The sequence below is a fragment of the Populus euphratica genome, unplaced genomic scaffold, assembly GCF_000495115.2.
Source record: "Populus euphratica unplaced genomic scaffold, PopEup_1.0 scaffold185.1, whole genome shotgun sequence".
NCBI classification, from domain to species: Eukaryota; Viridiplantae; Streptophyta; class Magnoliopsida; order Malpighiales; family Salicaceae; genus Populus; species Populus euphratica.
The window spans coordinates 256,052-283,764 of record NW_011499982.1 but is presented as its reverse complement, the minus strand read 5'-3'; the positions used below and the strand labels follow the sequence as shown (position 1 = coordinate 283,764).

General features: G+C 29.8%; 2 protein-coding genes across 3 annotated transcripts; one reads left to right on the top strand and one right to left on the bottom strand.

The window, feature by feature from the left end:
• The first annotated feature begins 454 nt into the window (after nucleotides 1-454).
• Nucleotides 455-3,015, top strand: LOC105139858 (two pore potassium channel c-like). 2 transcript variants are annotated; one of them, XM_011046479.1, is made up of 3 exons: nucleotides 455-1,528; nucleotides 2,259-2,379; nucleotides 2,503-2,592. In XM_011046479.1, exons 1-2 carry the CDS (start codon nucleotides 504-506, stop codon nucleotides 2,335-2,337), a joined length of 1,104 nt encoding a protein of 367 aa, XP_011044781.1. In that variant the 5' UTR covers nucleotides 455-503; the 3' UTR covers nucleotides 2,338-2,379; nucleotides 2,503-2,592. The 2 variants fall into 2 exon arrangements, with proteins under 2 accessions (XP_011044781.1, XP_011044780.1); XM_011046478.1 differs by lacking the exon at nucleotides 2,259-2,379 and having other exon boundaries at nucleotides 2,503-3,015.
• Nucleotides 2,923-22,749, bottom strand: LOC105139859 (forkhead-associated domain protein). The gene is made up of 6 exons (XM_011046481.1): nucleotides 22,738-22,749; nucleotides 5,159-5,364; nucleotides 4,871-5,070; nucleotides 4,340-4,794; nucleotides 4,135-4,208; nucleotides 2,923-3,312 (listed from the first exon to the last, which is right to left on the bottom strand). The coding sequence occupies exons 2-5, from the start codon at nucleotides 5,304-5,306 to the stop codon at nucleotides 4,169-4,171; spliced, it is 843 nt and encodes a 280-aa protein (XP_011044783.1). The 5' UTR covers nucleotides 5,307-5,364; nucleotides 22,738-22,749; the 3' UTR covers nucleotides 2,923-3,312; nucleotides 4,135-4,168.
• Between the last annotated feature and the right edge of the window lie 4,964 nt (nucleotides 22,750-27,713).

Below are 27,713 nucleotides of genomic sequence, written 5' to 3'. Positions count from 1 at the left end.
CACTAAACTATGTCTCCTTTATTTACACGGTCTAATCCGTTGTTTGGAACAGAAATCTCCAGTTTATATACACTGATTCCACATATTCCAGCCTCTTATCCATGTGAGTTAGTCACTAACCGCTTAAGTACTGATTCAGTAGTTGCTCGCCACTAAAAAAAGGTTTTCTACTTTCTGCATGCAAATCTGCTTTCAGTAACTTGTAACAGAAGGGAATTTGAGGGAGTGATCCTTGCTTGATGGAATCGGTTTATGTCTTTGTCCAGAGGCTTTAAATGGAAAAATAAGCTGAGTGGATTGCTTGGAAGTGTTTCTCAACAATAACATACATAAACGTGGCTGCGTTTTGACTGTTAGATGAAGCTTACATCAAAACCAACACTCTACCCTTGCTGTGTTGACTTGTTGTTGGAAATGTGTTATGACATCTTGGAAAACATGATTATATCTAGAATGGAAAACCAAGATTTTATTTTCCCTATCTCAAATCATGCTGATTTAACATGGATGAGCCTCTTCTCTCCAGAACAATAGCAGAAGAGTCCAGCAGGCGACCAGGAAGAGAACTCCCCTCTAGTTACCTTGATCTTGGCCAGTCCCTACGTCAACCGACATCACACCTTGTCACTAATGATGTGATTATCCCCATCATCTCAACACCAAACACTTCTTCATTTGTAAATCTCATTGCCAATTTGAACAAAAAGAAAACAAGACTCCCTTACCGATCCCATTCGGCTCCATCGTTGTTTACAGATGCCAGGGAGACTTTCGAAGATTCTTTCGACCCCAGACCTGGCTCGAAATCAACTCCTTTGATTGTTCGGCAGGCTTTTGTTGGCGTATTCTTGTATATATTGGTTGTTGTGTTGATATTCCTTGTCAGCGGCCGCTTCAGGGGAACCACAACATTCAAGCCAATAGATGCCTTGTACTTCACAGTGGTTACACTTTGCACCATTGGCTATGGTGATATCGTTCCAGATACAACTTTTACCAAGCTGTTTACTTGTGGTTTTATCTTGGTTGGTTTTGGTTTCATCGATATTTTGTTAAATGGATTGGTCACATATATTTGCGATAAGCAAGAAGCCGTTCTGTTAAGCACCATGGATGGGAGTACGCCCACCACCATGGTTCAAGCTTATATGATAGACAAAGCTAAAGGAAGAATGAGAATCAGAACGAAAGTGGTCTTGGCTTCAGCAGTGGTCGTTGTTTGCGTTGCTGTAGGAACTATTACAGTGCACTACCTGGAGAAGTTGGACTGGGTTGATAGTTTTTATCTGGCTGTCACATCTGTGACAACCGTAGGCTATGGGGATTACGCTTTCACAACCATAACGGGAAGATGTTTCGCCATTATTTGGCTATTAGTTAGCACACTGGCAGTTGCCAGGGCTTTTTTGTACCTGGCTGAGCTGAGGATTGACAAGAGGAATCGCAGGATTGCAAAATGGGTACTTCAGAAAAAGATGACACTGGGCGATTTAGTAGCTGCAGACCTCGATAATGATGGATCCATCAGGTAATGTTCATGATTTTCTATCGATATATTTCTAGTTAAAGCTACGCTGTTCAAAATCCTATTTACCATTTACAAGCTGTTGTCGTCTTCAACTTGATTTTCCCCAACTTGATTCCAATCAAATCTTAGTGCATGCATATTTGAAGAAAACCTAAATAAGCGCAGTTGGGAAAGGGAGAATGATGTGTTGTCATGATAGAAACAAATACAGGGTTTCACTTAGCTTCGCATAATTACAAGGCAAGAGAGATCTGGGAAGAGAGAAGCATGAGCATAGCTTATATCTCAGGATTGCTCAAGGGGATGTCCTTAAAGTTATTATAGCTGACAGGCAAGTCCACACTACACAGAGTTGGACCATGGCACTGCTATTATGGCAGAAAATGAACATTTCAATCATTAATTGCAATAGTTAAAGATTTTGAGAAAACAAATGCATGGTGTTGGAACCCAGTCCGTTTTCCAGTAGGTTTTTCTTTATTGCAGTTGCGGGCAACCACGATAGAAGTTAAGAGTAGCTATCAGCCTATCATTGTAAGCTAAAGGGAAAAGAGTGTGTTCGGTTCCAAATCAATGGAGCTTCAAATTCAAGAGTGATAAACAGAAACAGATGAAACAGCTTGGTGCAGTGGCCATGCTTGACCAGAAAATTTGTCCAGTTAGACTGCCGAAATAAAAATTGTGTGTGAATTCTAACATAAAATGGATAAACAATTCTCTGAATGTACAGAATACTTCCCGAAGACTTTGAACGACCAGAACAGTACTCAAAAGCACAACCTACCTGCTTCTGCAAAAAAACTTTGTAGATGATGCAACCAGTTAATTGAGCAGATCTCTCTCAGTTTTTGGTATTTGTCAATCAGATATGTTTAAGTTTCAATGCTATCATTCCAAAATAGTATAACATTGTAAAGCAATTTGCTCAAACTTTATGAGCTTGATATGTGTTGTTGGTTGCTTTGTGGTTGCAGCAAATCTGAATTTGTAATATACAAGCTTAAGGAGATGGGGAAAATAGCAGAGAAAGACATCCAGCAGATCTGCAACCAATTTGATTCATTAGATAGTACCAACTGTGGCAAAATCACTCTTGCCGATCTCATGTAAAGTGACGATAGTTAAACAGGTTTTGCTATTGGAACAGGCCATCAGATTTTGCCTCGCTGATAAGCAGGACTTGAGACTCTCCATGGTAAAGGGAAAAAAAATGATAAGAAAGGCAATGTAAAACAAGCAGGATGGTATCATGACAGAAGTTCAATTTCCTACTGGCATAAAGTTGGTCAACTGGTTACACAAACAAGAGCTATTCTTTTTGCAAGCAAAGATCTACAATTTCATTTTTTCTATGTTAATTTGTTACGAGAAAGTAAAACTGTACATGTAAGAACTGTCGAATGTTGATTGCTCTGGTTAATAGGTGAGCAGCAACTGTCTCAGAAGGGTGCATTTTCATCCCCTCAATTTAAGGGTACATTCATTTACATGACCTTTTAAACCTCCAGATTCACCAGTGCATGCTTTGCTACACTCTATAGCACATTAGTTACGAAGGAATTATTTGAGTTGCAAATTGTGGACACTATGAAAGAAAATAAAGTGCACCATCCTAATGCAATCATCAACTCACCAACAGATTTCTTCAATTTTGTCACCTAAAATATTGCTAAGCATTCACAGCGGCAAACCGTCAAGGTTACATTAATGAATGACCTTGTAAGAGTCCAGGGAGCTTCATGCAGATGCTGGTTCGCAGATTTGCCCTCAGTTTACCCTAGAAACAGTAATTCAAGCAGGAACCATTACAAACGCTAACTTAAAGAAATAAAAAACAAAAGATGCCATAAATCAAGTGCAAATCAACATTTCCTGCTGATCTCAAGTTCAAGCAGCATGTTGCTTCGCCTTAGTATTCAATGGCTAAAAGAAGAAACTTAAGGCGGAGAAGTTGGCAGCAAAATTTTGAATCACATGGAACAAAAGATGGAAACAAGAAAATCACCTGTGAGAGAGAAGGACATTAGTTCCATTTTGGGTGCAGTGCTGATGTAATGGATTCAGACATTTTGATTCTCCAATTTGCTTATTATTTTCAACAAAGGAACCAAAATAGTATTTCTCCTATCATGGCAACTTGAGGAATAATTTATCTCAAGAACTAATTATGTCCTACTTGAGGCCATTTTTTGCTAGTTAACCAAACTGAAGTAGCCCAAAGAAGTAGGCAGGGACAGAGACTAATGGGAACCGGCACCATTTATTAAAGGAGGGCATGCATTTGGCTCTCCGAAACAGTACTCGGACACAAATGAACCACCCTGAAGGTGAAGGCGGCAAGAAATTTATTTCATTCAAAATTATAACAGCAAGGTGAATAAGGCCATAAAAAAAAGAGAACGGTGCATTCAAAGCGCTCTTCATCGTTACAGTTCCAAGTCTAGTCAACTCAGATTGGCCAAAAGATTAGACACTAGAAAGCACAATAAACTTATTTATGAAACATTAACTTTCATACACCCATGCTTCAATACTCAAATCAGCATCCTTCAGGGAACATCACTACTTTTAAAGTCAATGCAGGTATCATTACTGCAAAACCTCACCTGCCAGAGGAAAAAAGACTGATACAAGGAAACGTCAACTGATCTCCACCTTCTTCTGCATTATCCCTGAGATTCTGCAAAGACAGACAGATTCAGATGTCATCTCCAACAAACGATCACCACTGTCATCAAATCTTGAAAAGGAAAAAAAAGGAGAAAATGATCATAAGACAACACCAATCATAAAATTGATTAATAAACCTACTTCTGCCGAATAGCACGGACACTCTCAAGAAGCTCTATCGTTTGCTGCACATTAAAATTATTAGGCTTCTCATTATCATTCAGTACCAAGGCTGAGACATTCAAAATGGTGACAAGCTCTGATTCAATTTTATTAAGCTTTACATCCAAATGTTCCAAGAAGTCCTCATACGATGATACATCCTTCAAACCCCTGATTATGCTCTCTTCATTAGAATCATTACAGATGTCCAGGCCGAGGAATCCCCCTTCCTCATCAACCGGCGGGTTTGTTTCTCCATTGGAGCATAATTGTAAGTCTTGACCATCACTAAATTTCAGGCCATCATCAGAGCTGAAGTCTGTAACACCCAGCTTAGGAGATACAATTCGAACCGGATTCGAATCATCTTTCGTCTCAACTTCAACATCGAAATCCACATTCCCTATTAGCTGGTTTTCTTTTACAGAAATTACCTGAAATCAAATATATTTCACCAAATAAAAGATTAGGTTCTCCAAAAATGAAATTAAGAAAACAATAAATTAGTACCTGATTAAGCTTAGAGGAGAGCTGATCAAGCAACTCAATTCGGTTTTTTGACTTTCCAATAGCCTGCATAACTTTCTTCTTTTGAAAAAGCAATTCTCTTGCATCATTTTCTTTTCCAGAAATAACACTAACAGCAGCCTGTCGTTTTAGTTTCTCTGCTGCCTCTGATAATCTCATAAGTCTCAATCTTGCACTATTTGCTATATTTAACCGCCACCCAAAAATAAAACAATTAATCTTTCAAATTATGAATAAAATTGAGAATTGATAAGAAAGAACGGATGGAACCTTTGGCTCTGGTGCTTTCGGCTTCAGCATGAAGCTGATCGAGTTCGGTGCGAAGCTGGTCTGTGTTGGAGGACAAGCACATAGGCCTCTTCAATACAGGCCTGCAAAGCACTACCATAGCACCACCACCGTGACCGTGACATATCATCTCTCCTCCCTCTCTGAAACGCAGCGAGCTTAACGGTTATCAAATTATCAATCTAGTGATCGATTTGGGCATGCTTTCAATTACTAATTTCCAGGCCTGATTCCAGGGCCCATGTAAGCCCGATGGGCTGATCTAAGACTCCATATTAAGTCATATTGGATTTGGGCCTTTGTGAATGATAGGAACAGCAAGGCCTAATCTTGAAGTAAATGGGCCTTCGATTGTTATCGGAAATACTCGATAATTTTCCGCTAGAGTTTAAGGTTTGTCCACCAAAGAGCCGATTCTCTTCCAGCCATCAATTTCCTCCAATCACTCAAACGCCGCTAACAAGCTCAAAAGGCTGCAATCATGAAGAGAGAAGAGTACGTGGGCTCTGTTGTTATCTTATCTTGACCACGGTTCTTCATGTCCCCACCCCTCCAAGTTCAAGCTTGTAAAGGGGGCATAGAGGCTCTCTTAAATGCCAGTCTCTTTCCTTGATTTCTGCCCTTCTTCGATTTGGTAAAATCAAGCCATCCAATGTTGGGTCCACATGAGATGACATTCGGAGAAGACTCGAGCCCATTGTTTGCTCTCCAAAAATACCTACCATCATATATATATATATATATATACACAGAGAATAATTTGGAAAACGGAATCCTTTGAAATGGATTTTTTATGTACCAATTGACAAGCCAATAATACTTTTTTTTGCCTTTATTCACTTTAAAAGATATTTATTTTTTATGAATGATTGTTAGTGTTTCATGCAGGTTTTCTATATTGCAATGTCTCTTCTAATCGTGTGTGTGGGTGTGTGTGTGTGTGTGTGTTGTGTGTACAAATCATCGTGACAAGCTCCATATCAACGACGCCCACTACGGGCTAAAAAAGGTGATCTTGACCATCTCCTAATTTCGTACTCGGGGAATCATTTACTAGGGAGGCAAACAAGCCCTGCATTGGCTAAAGGAGAACAACGCGGATTGACATGTCAGTAATGAAAAGGAAAAACCCTTTTGATTTCTTAAATATATTATGCAGAGAAACATTTTTCTGACAAAGGAGCCATTAAGAATTGTAGTCGTTGAGAATGCAAACATCAATCAATCACTGTTTATACGTGAATTATCATCAATGGAAGAAGCGGAGAGTTGATTCGACATAAGAAGAAAAACAAATCCAGTTACTCAACCTAAACTATAAGAAATCAAGAACTGAGGGAAATAATTCCATTTATCCTTTTGTTTTATAGGTCGCTTCAAGCTTGTTCATGTGTTTTTTACTATATGCAATATATTTTATGAGATTATTCTATCTCCATGCTATTATTTCATCAAATCTTCATCGCACTCATGGCCAAATTCTGATTTATATGTTCAAAATACCACCTCGTTAAGAAAACAAAAATAATAAAATTTCATATTTTTTTCCAACACTTTCCATGCATCGCATCGCATGCACAAATAATTTATCAAAACTCAGAACCTCGTTATAATCTTAAATCTTCTTCTCCCACTCTCTATCTTTTAATGAAAAGTCTTTTGAATACATTAAATATGAACTTGATCATATACAAGCACTCACGCTATGTATTTTTATAAAGTATTATGACGAAAATTTAATGCAATGATAAATCATATATATAACAATTTCTTAAGGATAAATCAAATGCAATTAAACATATGAAAGTAGTTTTGACACAACTTTTAAACTATAAAAACATGTGCATCTTCTTAATTACAGAATTTTATATTTAAGTAGCGTACTGAGTGTGTTTTTTTTCCTATCATATTACCTAAATATCACGAATAAATAAATAAATAAATTGGTTGATATGTACTATTGCTAGGTGCCCTTTTTTAAGAAACGTCGAGCTATGATTAAGAATTTCTACTTTAAATTGGCATGAAAATTGTTTTAGATAAGAGTTTCTTGATTACAAGTGGTTAGGATTCAACTAAATTAAGGCCCAGAGATTAGACAAGACTACCTAAAATTAACTAATATTGTTCAAATAGTTTGCTTTTACTATGTTTGACTCTGTCTTGGTTCCTGGCATCCATTTCCCGTTCAAACGCAATGTGACTTGCTTAAAGATCGAGAAAACTGAATTGAATTAATATCGATATTGGTAACTAGAAGATTACAGCTTACACAATAACCAAGTCAATCTCTCTATCTCTTCAGTCTCCCCACCCCCACCCCCTCACTGCAAGAGGAACTACACACACACATATATATATATATATAAACTATAGACTAAAGTAATAATTACATCCCATTCCGTATCTTCAACTGGTTTAATAATTTGATGCGGTGGAGCCAAACAACCACACTTTTGAAACCGCAAAAGGAACGCTCTTATGTGAGTTTTTGACCTTTCTAATGCTGGAGTCTGAGCATAAAACGCTTGAACCAGTCAATCTACACATAATATATTGCCACACTGATGATTCACGTCAAGATTTCAAGTTATCTACACAAACGTCGTTATCTGTCCCCTTCATCCTCTCCCCAAAGAATAATATCTTCGGTGGTGGAGTAGACTAAGTAGACGATTGAATGATTCAGAAGGCATGTGTTTAATGTTAATTAATGGAGATCTATCTAAGAGAAGCAACTTTGGTGTGGAATAGATTCTTTCATGGTCTAAACACTTCTGTGGTTGGGAGCTGGATAGTCAAGAACGATTCAAGCCCTCGACAGCACCACCATATATATATAAATCCATCCGATGCTCATGTTTGAATAATTGCTTTGGTTGGTGCTATATAATTGAATTAACTTGCAATATTAATATTATTCAACAATTATAATAATATGGAAAAGTCTGACATGCATTCATAAAGCAACAAAAATATTTTATGTATAGATTAATTAATACAGAATATATATATATATAGAGAGTGACAAAAGTCAAGTTTCTGACTTGGGCAACCACCATTTTTCTAGCATCTTCGAATAACTTCAAGTTTTGTTTTCATGCTCGTTCATCTAAGTCGTTCATCGCTTAACAAGCTCATGCTACATCGGGTTTATTTAATGGAAATGAAGGGTACTTCCAGCACAAACTCATATATACGAGCATTTGTTTTATTCCAAGGATCAACATTTTAAACTGAGAGAATGTGTGCTGAGTATATTTTCAAAACAATCAATGACTACAGCATGGGTGTTCTTAGTTTCGAAGAAATATATCATCAATTTTAAAATATATACTATTTCATCATCAATGTTAATTTCAATTTTTTTATTAAATTACTAAAACTTTTAATCCATATCATCAATCCTAATCGGTTGAAACGCTGTTTTCCAAAAAAAAAGTACCCTCGTTGTGATTTCAGCTGCACCACCAAACCACGCAAAACCGGAGCGTTTTTTAGGACTTTGTGCACTTAACCATACAAGTGAGTGTAAAAGGTGCCACAAGGGACTCCATAGGTGCTAGATAAATGGGAGAGCAATGTTCAGACGGCAAGTAATATTCTCATAATTAATTAGGCAAGTCTAAAACCTAATCTTGTCCGATATTCCTCAATTTTTGACCGGAGAAAATTGAACCTAACGGCTGAAATATTGGAAGTAAAATCGCCACTAATCAGAGCCAACTTGGTTTCATATCCCGAGGACTGAATCTGGTATTGCAAGCCACGTTATTTTTTCCCCGACATAAAAAGAATTCTACAAGTCAAAATTCACACAATCAAAGAGTTAACGTTAAATAATTAAGTTAGTGGGATGGGGGAATTATATTTATGGCCACAGGGTTTATTCTAATATTATTTTGATATGAGACATTCTTTAGGATTAAACTCTAATTAAAAAATAAATAAACTAATGACTCCCTCGTAAATACCATTAGAGGCTTATGGTTTCCAGCCTTGTTAATTTGCTAGCCCCTCTGCACGTTTTATAGTTTAGTGTGCCTTGTATAAACAGAAATTTATATTGAGTGATTTGCTGGTTATAATCTCGATATCATAGCTGGATAAGTGGAGAAACTCTAGCCAATATTGTCCTTCTAGCGTTAACCATTGGCCTTACATTGATGATGCTTGCTTTGGTTATAATTATCTCCATATATATTATAGACCACTACTTCGCATATATTGATGCTTGCTTTGTTGTATATATACACTGCAAGAATACGACTTTTCTTCTAGCGTAAATCATTAGCCTTAAGTTATCCCCAGCAATGCTGATTAGATATAATAGTGACTGAAAGGTAAAATATTTATATCCTGTTGATGTATTTTTAAGTAGCAATAAATTTTTTAATAATTTACTCCAAATCTTATGCGTATCAGCATTTTATATCACAGCTAAAAAATTTATTACATATAAATAAAAATATTGATAAAAAATTTTATTAATAGATTGTGGCGAATTTCACTGATAAAATAGTCTTTCGTTATATTTATTGGTAAATACTAATAAAAATAATCTCTCGATATATACCGATGAAATCACTAAGAGAAAAAAAAAAGTAAAATGATATGTCGTTCATACAGATAAAATTACTAAAAAAACTAACTTGTCGGTAAATTTTATTCATAATGCTGTTAATAATATTTAATTTATAACCTGACCAACAACCTTCATCTCCCCCTTCCTTTGTTTCTTTTTATTATTTCTCCTGGCTTTACAACTAACAGCACACACCACCTATTTTATTACAAATCGACTTCTCACCATAAATTCAACCACCACAACACTTAGTTTGTTAATATTTTATTTTAATTTAAATTTTATTGAGGATTCCCCACATAAAGCAAGCAAAACTATCCATCTTTTATTTAAACTCAATTTTAAAATATTATTTTTTATTACATATTTTTATAGTATATGTAGGTATTTACATGTTTTATAGCTTTTTCCTCAAAGAAATTTGTTGTATGAGAATATGATTTATACATGTTAAAGTTTGTTTGAGATTTTAAAAAATTATATTTCTTTGTAAATTAATGAAATTTATTTTGAATTTGTGATTTAGGTATTTTATAATGAAACACATAATGACTTACTTAACTAGTTTGTTTAGATTTTATCAAATTTATTGTTGAGTTAAAAAATCTATTTAAAATAAGGATAAAAAATTATTTCTCAAACTAAAATCTCTTTGTCTAGATAAAATGCTTTTTTATTTTTTGAAAACTTTCACTAGAGTATTTGTTCCTCAGACAACATTCTCTCATCATTCCAAAAGCAATATTTTTTGAAAACTTTCACTAAAGTATTTGTTCCTCACACAACATTCTCTCATCATTCCAAAAGCAAGTTTTAATTCTAAAAAAATAAAACCCTAATAATTTTGATGCAAGTATATAAAAAAATATGATAATAATACAACACTTGTGCATTGTCATTAGAAACTCTTTGAAAATATCATTAAACTTGGCTTTATTGGCCATCCTTCAAACCTTCTAACTTGAATTTATGCCTACAGCGGGTTTCAAACTACTATATAGAGTTGATTTTGTCGACTTGAGTAGTATAAAAGCAACCTCAAAGATTAATAAAAACATGACTTGATTTAAAAAAATCAAGATGATATATATTTTTTTAATATTGAGACAACAATACATTTGATCAATTCAGGTCAACTTGTTAAAGCTACAAATCAAGCATGGACCTAACTAGGTTTGATAAGTTTGTTGTTTTAAATATTTTATTTAATTATATAAAAACAAAAATTAATAACCAAGAAAAATCAACAAAATAAGTAACTTTACACACACACACATAACAAAACAACTCAAACATGTCAGTTTATGTGGCTCATTATGTCTACTCTCTAAAAACAAACATATTTAAAAAATTATATATAACAAGCAACGTATTAGCTGCTACCTATAATCCAACTATCATAATAGTATCTGAAAAATGAGGTTATGTTATTTTTCACATAAAAACTCAATTTTCAATATATTTTCACTTGCAAACATTCTTAAAACCTCAAAAAAACCAATCCTCCAACTTATAAAACTCAAATTTAGTTTAAAAACATAATTAAACTGAAAAGAAACCCTCTAAATTTTGATCTATCTTTTTCAAATAATATAAAAATCTCAAAACACTTTAATGACACTTTTATTTTTAAGAGGAATACTTTGATATCAAATTTAGCTATTTTTGTGAATGCAATTTTAACAATCAACTACTTCCCTCTGTTCCTCCGTAATTTAATGACTTTTTCTCTTCTTTCTTAAACCTTAAGACTAGAATGTGAATAAAATGAAATCTTAGATCAAACCATATAATTCTCAAACTAAAGAGACTAAAAATGATTTTGAATAAAATCCTAAGCCTAAAAGCACTAACATAATTTTTAAAAAAAAACAAAGAGCTATCATTTCACCAAGCTTTTAATTTTGATCTCATCATTTTTATTTTTTCTCAAACAACAAATTGAATTATTTTTTTGCAAAATCAAGAACTAACTTAATATTAAGATATTTTTATGAGATTATGATAAGCTGAAAGAAAGTAATGCAAATCAATTCATGAAGTCAAATCATCATTCAATACAATAGGAAGAGGTATATATATATATATATATATATTTAAAAAGCTCCATTGCCAAACTAAAAGAGGACAAAAAAATCATCTTTTAAAATAAAGGTTTGCTATTTTGGTCCCCTCATTTATAATTATCAATCAAACTAAATTATTCTAAAAGAGGACAAAAAAATCATCTTTTTGGTCCCCTCATCTATAATTATCAATCAAACTAAATTATTCTCGGAAAAATTAAAACCAAATCAATGTCGAAATGTTTTTTGAGACCAAGAAAATCCAAAGAAAAAAAATAAAACAATCATGAAGTATAATTTTAGATTAACAAAATATAATTTTAGATTAACAAAATATAATTTTAGATTAGCAAAATATAATTTTAGATTAACAAAATATGGAGTGATTAAATTGAAAAAAAAAATGACCCAAAAAATTAAAGAAAAAAAAATCATCATGCAAATCCACAATAATATCTTATAGGAACAATGAATTTCTTAAAAAAGGAGATGACATATTGTATGATTTCGGTCATACGTTATTTGGTTCATGAACTTGGTCAAGTTTAATAATTTGTTCTTAAAAATAATTTTTAATTATATAATAAAAATTAGATGCTTCCAATTTTAAACATCAATTCTAAACACAAACATTTGATAAAAGCCGTAATAATCCTAAATAAAGTTCACATAGTCTATGTCCTAACCAATTCAACTTCAATACATGAAATGGGGAAAAGGATAAAATGGTTTTTCTTTATTATTATCAACATTAAGTAAAAGATCAAATTGACCCAAAATTGACAATTAAGCCTCTAAGGTCAAGCTTTAAAAGTTTTTTTTTGAAAAAAAGATCTTAGACCCAAGTTTTTTAGTTGGGTTTAATAGCTTTTTTTAAAATAATTTTTACTTAATTATATAATAAAAATTTAAGTGCTTGTAATTTCAAGTATCAATCCTAAAACAGATATTTGTTAGAGACCGTGATAACCCTAAATAAAATAGAAAAAAATTATTTATTGAGTCTATTTCTCAACCAATTTAACATCGATGCATGAAATGGAGAAAAATAAAATAATGTTTTTTAATTATTAACAACATTAAGTAAAAGAACAAATTTTTCTAAAGATGACAATTAAGCCCCTAAAGTCAAGCTTTAAAAATGTTTTTTTTTTAAAAAAAAAGACCTTAGACCCAAGTTTTTTGTTGGGTTTAATAATTTTTTTTAAAAATAATTCTTATTTAATTATATAATAAAAATTATATATTTAAAATTTAAAATATCAATCTCAAAATAATTTTTGTTAAAAACTGTAATAACCCTAAACAAAGCAAGAAAAAAACTATTTATGAAGTTTATTTATCAACCAATTCAACATTAATGCATGAAATGAAAAAGAATAAAATAATTTTTTTAATTATTATTAGTATTAAGTAAAAGATCAAATTACCCCAAATTCAATAATTAAACCCCGAAAATCAAGTTTTAAAAGTGAAAATTTTGTCATGTCATGTTGTGTTATTTTTGGACAATAAGTATGCTCTATTCTAATCATTATTTATGAATTTATTTAATATTATTTTATTTAGATATTTTTTATGATACTAGTAATATAGTAATAAGAGTTTGATGAGTTCATGTGATTATTTTTTTAAATTTTTTCTTCTTATCATAGTTCATAATTCATGTCAGTCCATTTTAGAAGTTCTTGAACATTTCGGACTTTTGAATCATGACAAGTTTGAATATTGTGTTGCATTTCCTCATCATGATATTTGCAAATTGTATTATTTTACTAAAAAAAATTCGTACTATTTTATTTCACGAATTTATATTAAACACTGATAATAAACGAAAATATCCCATTTCCTCAGTAGCATGCTGACGCTTCTGACCGCTCATCCCGAATAAACAACCTGCCCTCTGTTGACTTGAGCTTGTTCAAAAAAAAAAAAAACAAAAATGCCAACTGTATGCATAGAAACGTTTTCCAAGGAAGAAATTAAAGAGCGAACAAAGTCAACAATCGCAGCTCTTCATTGTTGTCCTTCTAAATTATTATTATTCCTTTTTTGAGCGTTGAAAACGCCTCCACCTAAATTATTCCCGCCCATATCACGCATCAGATTGGACCTTTCTCATCCATACTTTTCATTGCACTGTAATAAAAAATAACAGAAGGAATATTTAAAAAAAAAAAACAGAACAATAAACTTAAAAATCGGAGGGAGTGACATTGATCGATTTTTATTTTTGCAAAATGAAATAGTTTGATTTTACCATTTAAATATTAATTTTCTAAAACACAACAATTACATTACCTAAATGGATCTGATCATGTGAATGACTCATATTTTGAAATTACTTCAATATTATATTAGTAAATTATTTTATATTTATTTTGTAGATGTGTATCATATTTTGAAATTACTTTAATATTATATTATTAAATTATTTTATATTTATTTTGCAGATGTGTATATTATATTCTTGAAGTTATTTGTGATTATAAAATATAAAATTATATTGAATTTAGTTAGAATTTATTAATTGTGATTATTGTGGTTTTTCACCAATTTTTTAAATTGGATAAAATTTTAGGTATAATTTCTACATTAAAAAATTTTATTTAAATTTTAATAAAATTATAAATATTTTAACTCTTTAAAATTATAAAATAAACAAAATTTCAGATTAACAAAAGCTATAATTTTATAAACTTTATCGAACTTAAAACATAAAAATAATACAAAACTTTATAATAGTCAAAATAGTATGACTATTTTGACTATAATTCAATTATTTATTGAATATTTAATTATTTTTAAAAATATTTTTTTTAAGAATATTACAATTTAAAAATATGAAGTATTAAAATCTCATATTTCTAAACTACAAATATTCATCCTATACTATTTTAATATTTAATTATATTTTTACTGCTAATTTTCCAATTTGTTTTCTAGTGCATATTGTGGTAAAAGTACAATTTATCATGGAAGTCACTCTTCATAAACTAACACAAATATCATGTTTTACCGTGCAGTATTATAGCAATTGAGACATTATTCAGTGAACCTTTTTTTTTCATTTGAGCTATTATTTTTTTCAACTTTTTTTTATCTACTATAGTGATGATATTTTAATAGTTTTTTTTGTATATTCTTAGGAATTTAAAGTGTTTGATAAATTTTCAAAATTGAAATGGAATTCAATTTAATAAAATATAATTTAAATTTAGTATAGGAAAACTAATTAAAAGAATAATAATCAAATTAAAAATAAAAAAACAAAGAAGATCTTTTTTATTTTCATCCAAAAAAATCTTCATTTAAGAATTTTGTATCCTTTAATTTAGCTGTTTTACACTTAGTTCTTAAAATTCTTTTGTTCATGTTTTAGTTCAAACTTTTTAGAAATAATAAATTAAAAAAATTATTGAAAAAATTAAAAAAAAGTTACTGGCTGAACATATATTTACCATAAAAAAGCTAAGGCTGAAAAGAGTGGCATTGAGATTGTTTCAAACTTTTATTGAGAGTTTTTTTATTCAGTTTGATTTTTTAACCGAATTAAAAGAGGTTTTTAAGTTGTTTTATTATATATAGTTGTAGGTTAAAAAAAGAGGAAATTATTCCTTCATTTTCATATTTAATTTGCATTCAACACCTTTATAATATATATATCATCTTGTTGTTTAGTTATTTTTTCATTTCACCTCAATTCTTTTAATAATACTAGTTTACATCATGAACAAGTTCATATTATGTTATATCACGTAAACAATAAAAAAAATATTTATAATTTTAATAATATTAATTTACATCTTGAACTTTATAAATTCATATTACTTTACATCGTAAAAAATCAACAAAAAATAAATTATTTATAACATTATCCCAAGAGGGGTCAAAATAAATAAAAATGCCAATGAATAAAACATGGCAATCCAGTGATTACTTTATTACTACTTTTATTTTGAACTTCCATTAAACATGTGGGTCAAAATACTAGTTTTCTTTTTTCTTTTCTTTTTTATCCGGGCAGATCCATGCGGCTTTCTTGGTTCTTCACCTCAGCCTTGTAAATATCTTGAATAATGTCTTACCAGTAACTAATACAAAATCTTCTTAGGATGATTTCGCCGATGACTGTTGATTCCAAATAAAGTACCAAACCAAACCAGATTGTGTTTTCTCAATAGAAAAGTATCAAAATGTTTGCCATTTTGGGAATTCATGGACTGTTGATGCACCTCCATTCTGACATGCTGCTCCCTCTCGCGGTCCCACCCACCATCTTTATTGTTCCAACCACCACGTCCTCTACCTCCTCTACCACCAAAACCACCGTCCCATGATCCAGTCTTGAACCACCACCCATCGAAAACCACCCATAGGCCCACTGTAACCTACGCAACCATTCCCTAGTGAAGGGGCAGCATATGGTGGAGCCAGAGAATTAGAAGATGGCTAGCGCTCATGAAGGCGTGCATGGCGGAATGTAAGTGGCACTGGTATGACACGGACAAGTTCAACCAGACGCTGCTTTATTCTTAGATGCAAAGCTGGTCACGGATCAATCTGACCATGGAGTTCTCATAATTGGAAAAAATAAAATAAAAAATCCAAACTCAAATTACCTGAAGAGCGTGATTAATTATTTAAAATTAGCACTCTCTCCTAAATAGACTCAGTGGAACGACCCAATCAGTTCCCCTTCCCCAAATTCAAATCCCCTAAACTGCATGATTCAAAAAGGAATTATCCATGAAAATCAATCTGTTAGGGTTCTTTTAATTTGGATTTTAAAAAAAAGTTTTGAAAACAATGGACTAAAAGTAGTAGAAGAGACATAGTAAAATTGAATATAATTTCAGATAGAATATATATATATGACAATAATTTCATATTCTGTTTGATTTGAAAATTTAAATTAATCCAGGATAATTTTTTTTAAATATTAAATATTTGGACCAAACCTGCACAAAAACATGATCCACGCGTTTAAATTGCGGCTTGTAGATATCGTCGTAAGAATCCACGCCCATATCTGCGTGAAATCAATTGGGTTCTTGACAATTTTTGAAGTTTTCTTGTCAAACATGTGCTTCGGCTTCCTCTTTGAAGTAGGCGAGGATGCGGTCCTTGCCGTAGTCCGATTGATGTCATTATACGGTAGGATATTGATCATTTTTAATTGAGTAATTTCTTTTTAATTCTCTCTCCTTCTTTATCATATTTTTTAATAAGAAGCAAAATGCAAGAAAATATAAAATTACAGAAAATTTGAGTTTCAGAATTTTATATATATATATATTAGTTTTGTTAAACTGCAAGAACAAAGTCGTCGTTTACTCTAAACGCAGCCATATGTTCTTCGTTCAAGTTGTGCCAAAAAAGTTGACATTCCACGAGGAAAATGTTGCCCTGCTTTTTTACTCGAAGAAGACGTGGATCCAAAATATGCTAGACAGCGAAGAAGTTAGTGAAACACGTCAAGCCTTGATGCGAGTTCCTCCTCGAGTGAACGTGGGAAAAATCTTGAGAGAATTTAAATGCACGTCGCTTTGCCTTTGCTCCATTGCTTCACAAATTTTCCATCAATTTAATATTATATAAATCGAAAGAAAATTATACACAGATGCATGTGGAACTCGTAGTATTTCAAATAAAAAGAAAAAAGAAAAATAAAGATGGTATCAATACCATTTTAAGCATTGCATTAATTACTTCTAATTTATTGAGCTACAAGTTGAAACAAAACTTTTTAAGTCACATGGACTGGCTTATTAATTTCATGTGGATTCTGAGGGAAACACATACTCCATTCCGGCACTTTCAAGCCTCCGTATACATTTATAGCGATTCAGTGAAAATTGAAAGGCTTTTATTGCTCTCTTTTTAGAGTATTCCGAAGATGTGTTTAGGGTGGTTTTTTAAGGTTTTTTTTATTTAGAAAAGTATGTAAATAATATTTTTTTTATTTTTAAAAAATTATTTTTAAAATTAGCATATTAATATAATTTAAAAATAAAAAAAATACTTTAATTTAAAATAAAAAAAATTAAATATTTTTAAAATATTTTTAAAACACAGCGTAAAAAGAGTACTTTCCCTTTTGCATGTCGGGGGAGAAAGAAAGCAGTACTTTCCCTAACTTCCCAAATGACCAATGAAGCTTGAAAGCAGTAATAATAGCCTAACACGACAACAAAGAGAGAGCACAAAGGACAAACAAAAAAGAAATATACAAAAAAGTACTTATTTTATTAAGCTAAAAGGCTATATAATCTTCTTAAATTACCCTTAAAAAATAAGAAAAGAACTCTTCAAATCATAGCATCTGATTGACTTTAGTGGATCAAGGAGTGTGCTTGTTTGAAAATTAATTTCCTTGATACATTATAGGTTCATTTTAATTAAAAAAGATGACATGATTTCAACAAACCGTTTTCTTTTTATCATACAGATCCTTTTACCCGCATCCAACTAATTATTTCACTAGGCCAATAACCATAGTCACATTGTGGAAAGCGTTCCCAGACTGTGATATCACTGCCATAATATTTAAATTTATTGACAGAATTTTATAATGGTATTTATATTATTATTTTGTTAATAATTAATTTATTAATAAAATTATTGATAGAAATATTTTATCGGTAATTTTTTTTTATTTGTAAGTAATAAAAAACTATTATTATCGATGAATTTATTAACAGAAAAGGCACGTAAAAAAATTATTCACTTCATTCCTTAGGTATTTCCTTTAAAAAATACCGACTGTAATTCCATCGGTAATTATTTAAAAATTCAAAAAATACCGACTGTAATTCCGTCGGTAATTATTTAAAAATATTTTAAAAAAATTCATTTTATAAAACTATAAAATAATTAAATTAATATAAATCAACACTCTATAATACTTAAAACGCTTGGAAAAATAAAAAAGAAAAAAATCATATGAAAAAAAATCCTATAACAACATTCGTACAATTATTAAGAATAAAAACAATTAAAATAAAATAAAATAACAAATATAGTGAAAAAAACATGAAAAAAAAAATCTTACTTTAATGTGGGTACAAGTGAAGCTAAGAAGAGAGAAAAAAATTCATAAAGCATATTAATTAAAAAAATAAAGAAGAAAAAAGAAAAAAAAAACAAGAAGAATCCATACCTGAGTATGAAGGGAAAGAGGAGTTGAGAAAAAAAAAGAGAAAAAAATGAATATTGATATTTTTTACATATGAAGAAGAACAAGAACAAGAATAAGAAGAAAAGAGCCTCATCTATTGTAAAATTAGGGACTTCAGACTTTTTATTAAGGTGTTTTATCTATGAAAAATTAAATATTAATATTTTTAATTATTTTATCAGTTTGTATGTAATATTTACTTAAATTTTTTAATTTAATCAAAATTTTTCAGAAAACTATCAAATAACACTAATGACTTTTCAATTCATTGGTTATTTTGTCTATAAAAAATAGTAATTAATAGTGCAATTGAGAAATAAATAGTTCCAAAGCTTTATGAAAAATGCCAATGAAATTTTCCATTGGTAATTTCTTCTGTAATTGACATGATGAACAGTGTTCATAATTTACCAATAAATTTACCAACATAATTTATTATATTGGTAATTTCATTGGTAAAAATAGCACGTCATTGTTTTTCTGCTATATTTTAATTATGTCTTCCCACTGTAATTTCCTCGGTAAATAACAAGGGAATTTCATTTATTGATTGGCAATTTACCAATGAAAATATTCTCTCGGTTATTCTGTTTCTATTTATTGATTTTCTAGTAGTTAATTATGGATGTCTTTTTTAGTATTATATTTTTTTTAATTGAGAAATGAAAAGATGGTTTTATGTTTAATAAAATAAATTAAGAAATATATATGAAGTGACAAATAAAAAATTTATCACTTCATATATCTTGTACCGAATACTGAAAAATAAAGAAAATAAATCTTGTACCAAAATTAAATTTTCAAAAACCTAAGGTACCAAACATGAATCAATTGGAAAGTAGAAGGATCAAAGTAAACTTTTCACATCAATTTTGAAACCACCATCCATTTTCTCTATCTCTTTCATTTTAATCATCTAACTTTTAATTTTGTTCTTTATTAACAAAGCTGCCTAAAATTATCATTAATCTAGTTATTTAAGGGTGAAAATGAAGAAAAAATAGTTTAGGGGTGAAGAAAAAATAGTTTAGCATGGAAAAAAAAACACTATCACAATCCAAAGTGTTCAATAAGAAACTATAATAAAAGTATCATTCCTTTTAGTATTTTTTATGATATAATTTCTATTAGTCTCATATTTTACAAATTTGGCCTATCATTTCACTATGCTATAATAAAAATACCAATCCTTTTAGTGTTTTCTATAATATAATTTCTATTAGTCTCACATTTTGTGAGTTTGGCCTATCATTTCACTTTACCAATTATTTGGTTAAAAAATATAAAATAAATAATTATTTTACTTTATCAATTGTTTGGTTAAAAAATAATGATTCAAGAATAACACTCAAATACAATCAGGTTTGGTACTGGGCAAACTTAAAAATTGTTAGGTTTGATGCTGCCATGCCCAGATGTTATTAGACTGGCAACAACTTCCAGGTCAACAAGCTAGGCTGAGTGCTACTAGGCCAACAATCTAGGCTTGGAGCACTGATTAGTACTTAAAAGTGCATTTTTATCATGGTTTTATATCATCATTTTGCACTTGAAATATCAATAACTCCTTAACTAAAATATATTTTATAATAATGTATCTAATAATATAAGATACCTATAATTTATGGTAAATATCTATTTTTAATGCAGGCCTATCACATAAATGAAAGGATTGATTGATGACTTGAAGAACTTAAATTGCAAGGATAAAGAGATGGCCAAACTTAGAAAAGAGATGTCGGTGCAATCCAAACCGGAACACTGTTCGGTAATTGGGTCATATCTGGAGCTACAGATCTCAGATTTAGGTCCAATTTATATGGATGGAAAGGTAAGACATAGGCCTACAACTTTCATATGGAGCCCAAGATCTAAAAAGGCCATTATCAAGTCCAAATTGTAGCAACAACAAAGAAGCCCGAATCTGTCTTCCAGCCCGAGCACTGTTCGGTATTTTGGCCATATCTAGAGTTCTAGAAGTCCAAATGAGCTGAAGTTTTTACACAAGAAAGCTGAGACAATTGCCTACAACTTTCATGTTTACAACTGGCTCCAATTTTGACGTTATCAATGACGTTTTGGGCAGACAAGAGAAGATAAGGATTGTCACCAAGTCAAAAGTTGGTCACCCACTTATCAATTAGTCATCAAATCAATAGTTCCCATTTTTGGCCTATAAAAGGAGGCATTTGCCATGCATTTAGGCATCTTGATTTCCAGATCAAGATCATGCTCTTCCTTTCTCTCTTTGTATTTTTTATGCTTTGTTTTCATTAATATTAAGTTTATGCCTTTCATTTCCTTTCCTTTACTTAGTTAACTTTTATGTTCTTATTTTGTTTATCTATTTTGCTTTCTTTCATTATGTCTAGCTAAGTTAATTATGTCAAGGTGAAAAGGTTACACTAATGGTGTAAGAATAAGTATAATGTAAACTTAATATGGACTTTAATGTTTGATACTAACATGTTTTATATTTGCTATCTTGTTCACTCTTTAATACTTTGCTTGTTAAATGACTAATCTTGATTTATGTTACATAACACTTGGTACAACAAATGTTTGGCACTTTCATAGCCCATAATGTATGGTATAACCGACACCTGAGCTATGAAAGGAACTTGATTTGTTGTTAACATAAGTTATAATCATGAATGCTTGACGAGATTTACAAGTATTAGCATTAATTGAATAAGATGACTAATGTAATCATGTTAACAATATATAATCTGATTGGAACCTCCTTTGTGTGTGGTTTCCAATTCAATAATAAGAGTTTATACTATACTTGTTTGATATACCATTAGTGGAACCTCTAACCTTGACATTTGTTATTATTATTGTTTAATCCTTACATTAATTTTCCATCTCCAAGTTCTCATCATCATCTTCTTCTTCTCTTTCTTTATTATTATTATTATTACTACCACTACTATTACTACCACTACTATTACTACTACTACTACTATTATTATTATTATTATTATTGTTGTTGTTGTACTATTGTCGTTTATAATTTGTACAATTAACCTCCATGTGGTTCGACCCCGATCTTGCCGGGTTATTTATTACTTCGACACTCCTGCACTTGGGAGAAAACATCAATCTTTTAGTCGTGTCAAGCACAGCTCCTGAAGGTGTTAAGTCAAAGATTTTTCTACCATCATGTCCCAAGTGTGGTTAGATTTGCTCTACCCATAAATTTAAACATAACATTGAATTTGGTGCCATTAAATTCCATAGATTTTTACAAAAAAAAATCTTAAATGAATTATTTCTCAACAAATAAGCTTAATTAAAAAGTTTACACTTCATTAACAATATTAAGTGTATTAAAGTTTCTCATGACCTTTTATGTCTCCATCTTCTGGCTAAATAGAATAAGTGGAATATAACTCAAAATATCACGAAAATGAAATTACACACTAACTCCTCTTTATAAAATATCAAAACTCATGGGTTATAAATACATAATGAATCTTTCAAAATAAGATTTATAATCTATATTCTCTACTGCATGCATATTTAAGAGCATCTCTCTCTATAATATTATTGTATTTTCTCTCTCTAAAAATATATTTACTTAAGCTTCTGAAAAATCTCCATATCTATATATAAAAAAAATCTTTTGCAAGTACTAAGTATAAGACACCTTAACCTATCAAGTATTAAGTACAAACTATCAACCATTTTAACCAGGAAAAATGAATGAGATTCTTAGAACCAATTAATTATCTTGAAAGTTCTATTCCTAAATTACTTAGATTTTTAGGACTATGTCACCGAGTTTATTGATAAATGATGCAATAATTAAAAAAATAAATGAAATTCTAATTTGATGCCTTTTTTTTCCAGCAAATTGGTGGTAGCCATTTGATCGCGACCACATCATAAAAGTTTGTTGCCATGCCAAACAACAAACTCCATATACTTTTTTTCAAAGTCACAAACCACCATACTCTTTACGAGATTTAGTTGCGTTTAACTATTTTTTATTGTGGTTTGAAAAAAGTTATTTCATAAAAAGTATTTTTGGTTGAGGTTAGTTCAATATTTATCTATATTTGGTTGAAACTGTAGTTGAAATTGAGATTAAATAAAATTCGATATTTATCTATATTTGGTTAAAAGTGTAGTTGAAATTGAGATTAAAAAAAAAATAGTTCAATGTGTTTGGTTAAACATACTTTTCAAATTGAGGTTATAAAATAACTAAAAAAGATACATATTAATATTGATGGTTTTTAATTTAAATATTATAGATTTAACTACCACTATTACATCATTAAATAAATAATATTTTATATAAAAATATTTTTAATTGTTCCATTAACTTATCTACAATTTCATTTCGTATGAAATTCATCCGATAAGAACTGCAGTTTCCATGGTTTTTTGAGCGTGCAACAAAATTAGATAAAATATCATCAGAAATAAAATTAGAATTGCGATCAAATTCTATAAATACGACGTTATTATGTGATCTCCTTCTAATTAATATAGTGTTGTTGAATAATATTAAATACTAGTTTTTGAGTAAAACACAAATAAAACACAAATAATATTAAATACTAGTTTTTGACTCGTGAATTAATTCACCTAGCACTGTTTACATGAACAATGAACAATAACTCGTGAATTAATTTACCTGACATTGTTCACGTGAACAATACCATGTGAATTAATCCATTTGGAAATGTTCAGATGATGATAATTGCCAAAAACAAATATCAAAAACTTATACTTGAGTTGAAGAAAGAAAGTAGACAACAAATTAGATGGGCCTTGAGTTTTTTCTTTCTCTTGGCAATAAACAAATAAAAATGAAAAATAATAATTTTTTATTTCACTAAAACTGGTGGTATAAATTCAATTTTTAATGGGATCCATCTTTTAAATCTGTGTCCAAAATATTTATCAAATAATTATAAATTATGGTTAGAAGAAAACACAGTTTCAATCACAATACCAATAAATACGATTAACTAAAATTTAAATCTTAGCCATAAAAAATTATCCTCTCATCTTTGATTCATAAGTTAATTTTTTTTGTATTATTCAGAATTTGTCTTTAAAATATAATATAAATATAGCAATTTGTATATGTACGATTAACTTAAAATATAAATCTTAACCACAAAAAATTAGAAGGAAACAAAAATAAATCTAAAGAGATTTTCAATAAAGAAAAAAAGAAAATTTTATACTCTCTATGAATTATTTTTACAGGCGACAAAGCTAGAAATATTTTTCTAGCTGGCCTAAAATCAAAATTTCAATAGTTTTTAGCTCTGAAATTCTAATTTACTAGACTTATGGGAGGCTATTATTATTATTATTATTTTTTGCAGGGGCTGAGGTCTCCATTAACCCTTTGAAAATAATTTTGAGTAGTTATTTCTTAAGCATATTTTGTAGAGAGATAGATATTCGAAGGATAAGAATATTTTAACTAAACTGACAAATATTTCTTTTATTTTTCTCTTTTGTGTTTATTTTAAAATAAAGATAAGTATAAATATCAAGACAACATAACATTGTCAACCCCACCATTTATTTGTTAAGAAAAATGTTTATTTTTAAGGAAAATATTTCTTTTGCAAGAGCATTTTTAATGGGAGATATTATTTCATTAGAAGAGTCATATTAGTAATATGATTTTTTGAAATGTGTAATTATAGTTTTTTATGTGCAATTCAATAATAATAAAAATTTAGAAAAGATAATTGTATTTTAATATATTTAATACATAACTATTTTAATAATATGATACGATAGAGTTGACTTGATAGGCCTACAAATAACCCTAATAATTTTCAATCAATTCAATAATAAATAATAAAATTAAAAAAAATTAGAGTTAACCCGAGTGAACTCTCTAAATTTATAATGTGAATTATAAAATGAAGATAACTTCATAAAAATAAGTGAAAAAATCAATTGAAAAAAAACTAATAATAAAAAATTATTATAATAAATAGTATTTTAGTATTTTTTTTTTCAAGATATATAAGAATAGCATTGTTATAAAAGATACGATGAAATAACATTTTATTTAAACTATTTTTATAACATATAAAATAAATAATGAAAAGCTAAAATAATTTTTTTAGTTTTCCATTTAGATGCTCTGCTTTTGACAAAAAGGTCGCCACAAACTTCGGCGAGTAACGGAGAAGTATAGATGACAAAAGATGACGTGTGAGCAGATGGAGCTAGAGAGACAAATTTTTCCTTTTGATTTCGGGGAAAATGGTGTCCCACGTGCTACTTACGGTCAAAAGACGGTGCCCATTAGGGGACACGTGTGAGACTAACACTCCAATAGAAACCGTAGTGTTGGAAACATTGACCATGAGAATGGATTAGCAACTCGACCTTTATTACATGACTGTGACTGCCTATAAATCGTGGGTGGTCACTCTTCAACCAAAAAGGATGGGTTCATCTAATCTCCTATCCTTGTTCATCCAACCTTTTCTTTTCCTTTTCTTTTTCTTTTTAAAATTTTGAGCCAAAATAATAATAATAACTTTCCCCAATTTGTAACAAGATTTTAGAAAATGAAATGAAATTTAACTTAGACACATATTTTATTTTATTTATTAACAAAATATAAAGATCATGAAAAAAATAACTATGAATTGTGATAGGGAATTAACTATTATGATTTATTTGTTATTTTTGTTTTTATAAGTGTATATTTTTTCTTAAATTTTTTTAGAATAATGAAATAACTCCCGTATTTTTAAAAGCAAAAACCAGATAATTAATTGCTAAAGACTTTTTTAAATTTCATGTTTTTTCACATATTAAAATTACTAACTTACCCTTGAAATTTAATTTAATTTAGGCTTACTTTGGGGGCAGTTTTGGATTTTGACGTTGGGTTTCACGTTTTAATTAGACTAGTAGAGGGTTAAATTGACATTTTATGTATATTAATTAAAAATTATTTAATTTTTGAATTTATCTGACGCATGTTATGACATTACCGAGTGTGGAAGGGTCGCGCCACGCTTCAATGGGAAGTACGACATCATTCGAAGGTGAAACATTATCTTTCACCGTGTCATTAGTTTCTTTGCAACGCCCTTTTTCTTTACCCGTAAATGTTTTGTTTTTCTAGATGACTTTCAATTAGAGTTGCTTTTTCTTTCTCATGTCTTTGAAATCACGTTTGGCAATTAAAATATCAAGGTAGTCCTGTTTACTGGGGATATTTGAGTATTAATTTTTATTTTTGTGATTTATTATTATTGTTTTTGGTTTTTTAATAATTTTTTTTTCAATTTCACTCATCAATTTTTTTTTATAAATTTGGTCTTAGTTATTTTTTTCTTTATTTTTCTCATGTCTCTTTTATAAACTTTCAATTATTTTTAATTTCATCTCTTGATCAAAATATTTAGTTTATTATTTTTTTAAAAAATTGGTATTTTTTAAGGTGGGTTTTTCTTTTAACTCTTTTGTAAATTTGATTTTTTTTTAAATTTTAGTCATTCAATCCAAAATTATCCACCCTGTTTTTTTCTTTAAATTTGATTATTATTTTTTTATTGTTATTTTTTTTATAATTAAATGTTTTTTCTTTAATCTCATTGTTTAACATTTGAATTTTTAAACATTTGAATTTTTAAGATTTAAATTTCATGATTTTTTCAGATTTGATGTTTTTGATCAAATGATCTGATTCATGAGTTTCATGAGTTAATACAAGTTCTTAATTTTTTTTTGTGAACTTATTTTCTGTTTTGATCTCATTAACCCATGTTGATTTAAAAAAAAAAAGAGGTTTCATGGTTTTTTTTATTTTTTTATAAAAATATCTTAATTTCATAATCTAACCCAAGAATTTAACAGATTAATCTAGATAGGCTTATACTTTTTTTTTCTTTTTTAGTTATTTTTTTTGGAAATCCTTTTGTATTATTGACTTATTTTTGGGATTTCAATCACATATGAGTTGCACTAAAACATGATTAAAGAATTGTTAAGTTAAGAAATTAATTAATTTATCAATAACAAACTTTTATCTCCGGTACTTATCTCGTATATACAGGATATCGAGTTACTTCTAATTAAAATACAATTTGGGATATGATATTTTCAAGCTTATAGTAATCAGCTAGAATTTTGAATTATTACCGTTTCTATTAAGTTAGAGTTAAAAGAATAAAGATTTTTGAAATGATCGAATCCTAGCCATGTGTTGGTTATATAGTCTACCATCCAAAATATACAGCAAGAACTTTCATGTTTTTTTTTTTTTTTAATTATTATTATCATGAAGAACTTTCAAGCTGCTAGCTACCACCCCCATATTAAGTAAAATATAGTAAGAATAAATCATGGGATAAAATAAGCATTGAACATGCAAAGGCGTGTCCATACCATATACATAAAATCGTGGAATAATTAAGATCTCTAGTAACAGTGAGTTATTTTATCAGTATTAGGCCTGGTATTGAAGACTAAGAGAAGTGTATAGGAGGAATGTAACATAAAGAAAAAGAAATTAAAAGGAAAAAGAAGAGGGTTTTCTAGACTTAATAATGGTCGTACCCTGTTAAGGATTCAACCTTTGTTGCTTAGTGCTGGACATTGTTAACCAAATTGATAATTTCTATACTTCAGTGAGACTTTTGATACGGTGGGTTGAGTTCAATTAATATAAAAATACAAAAGAGTGGAGATTAGCCAAAC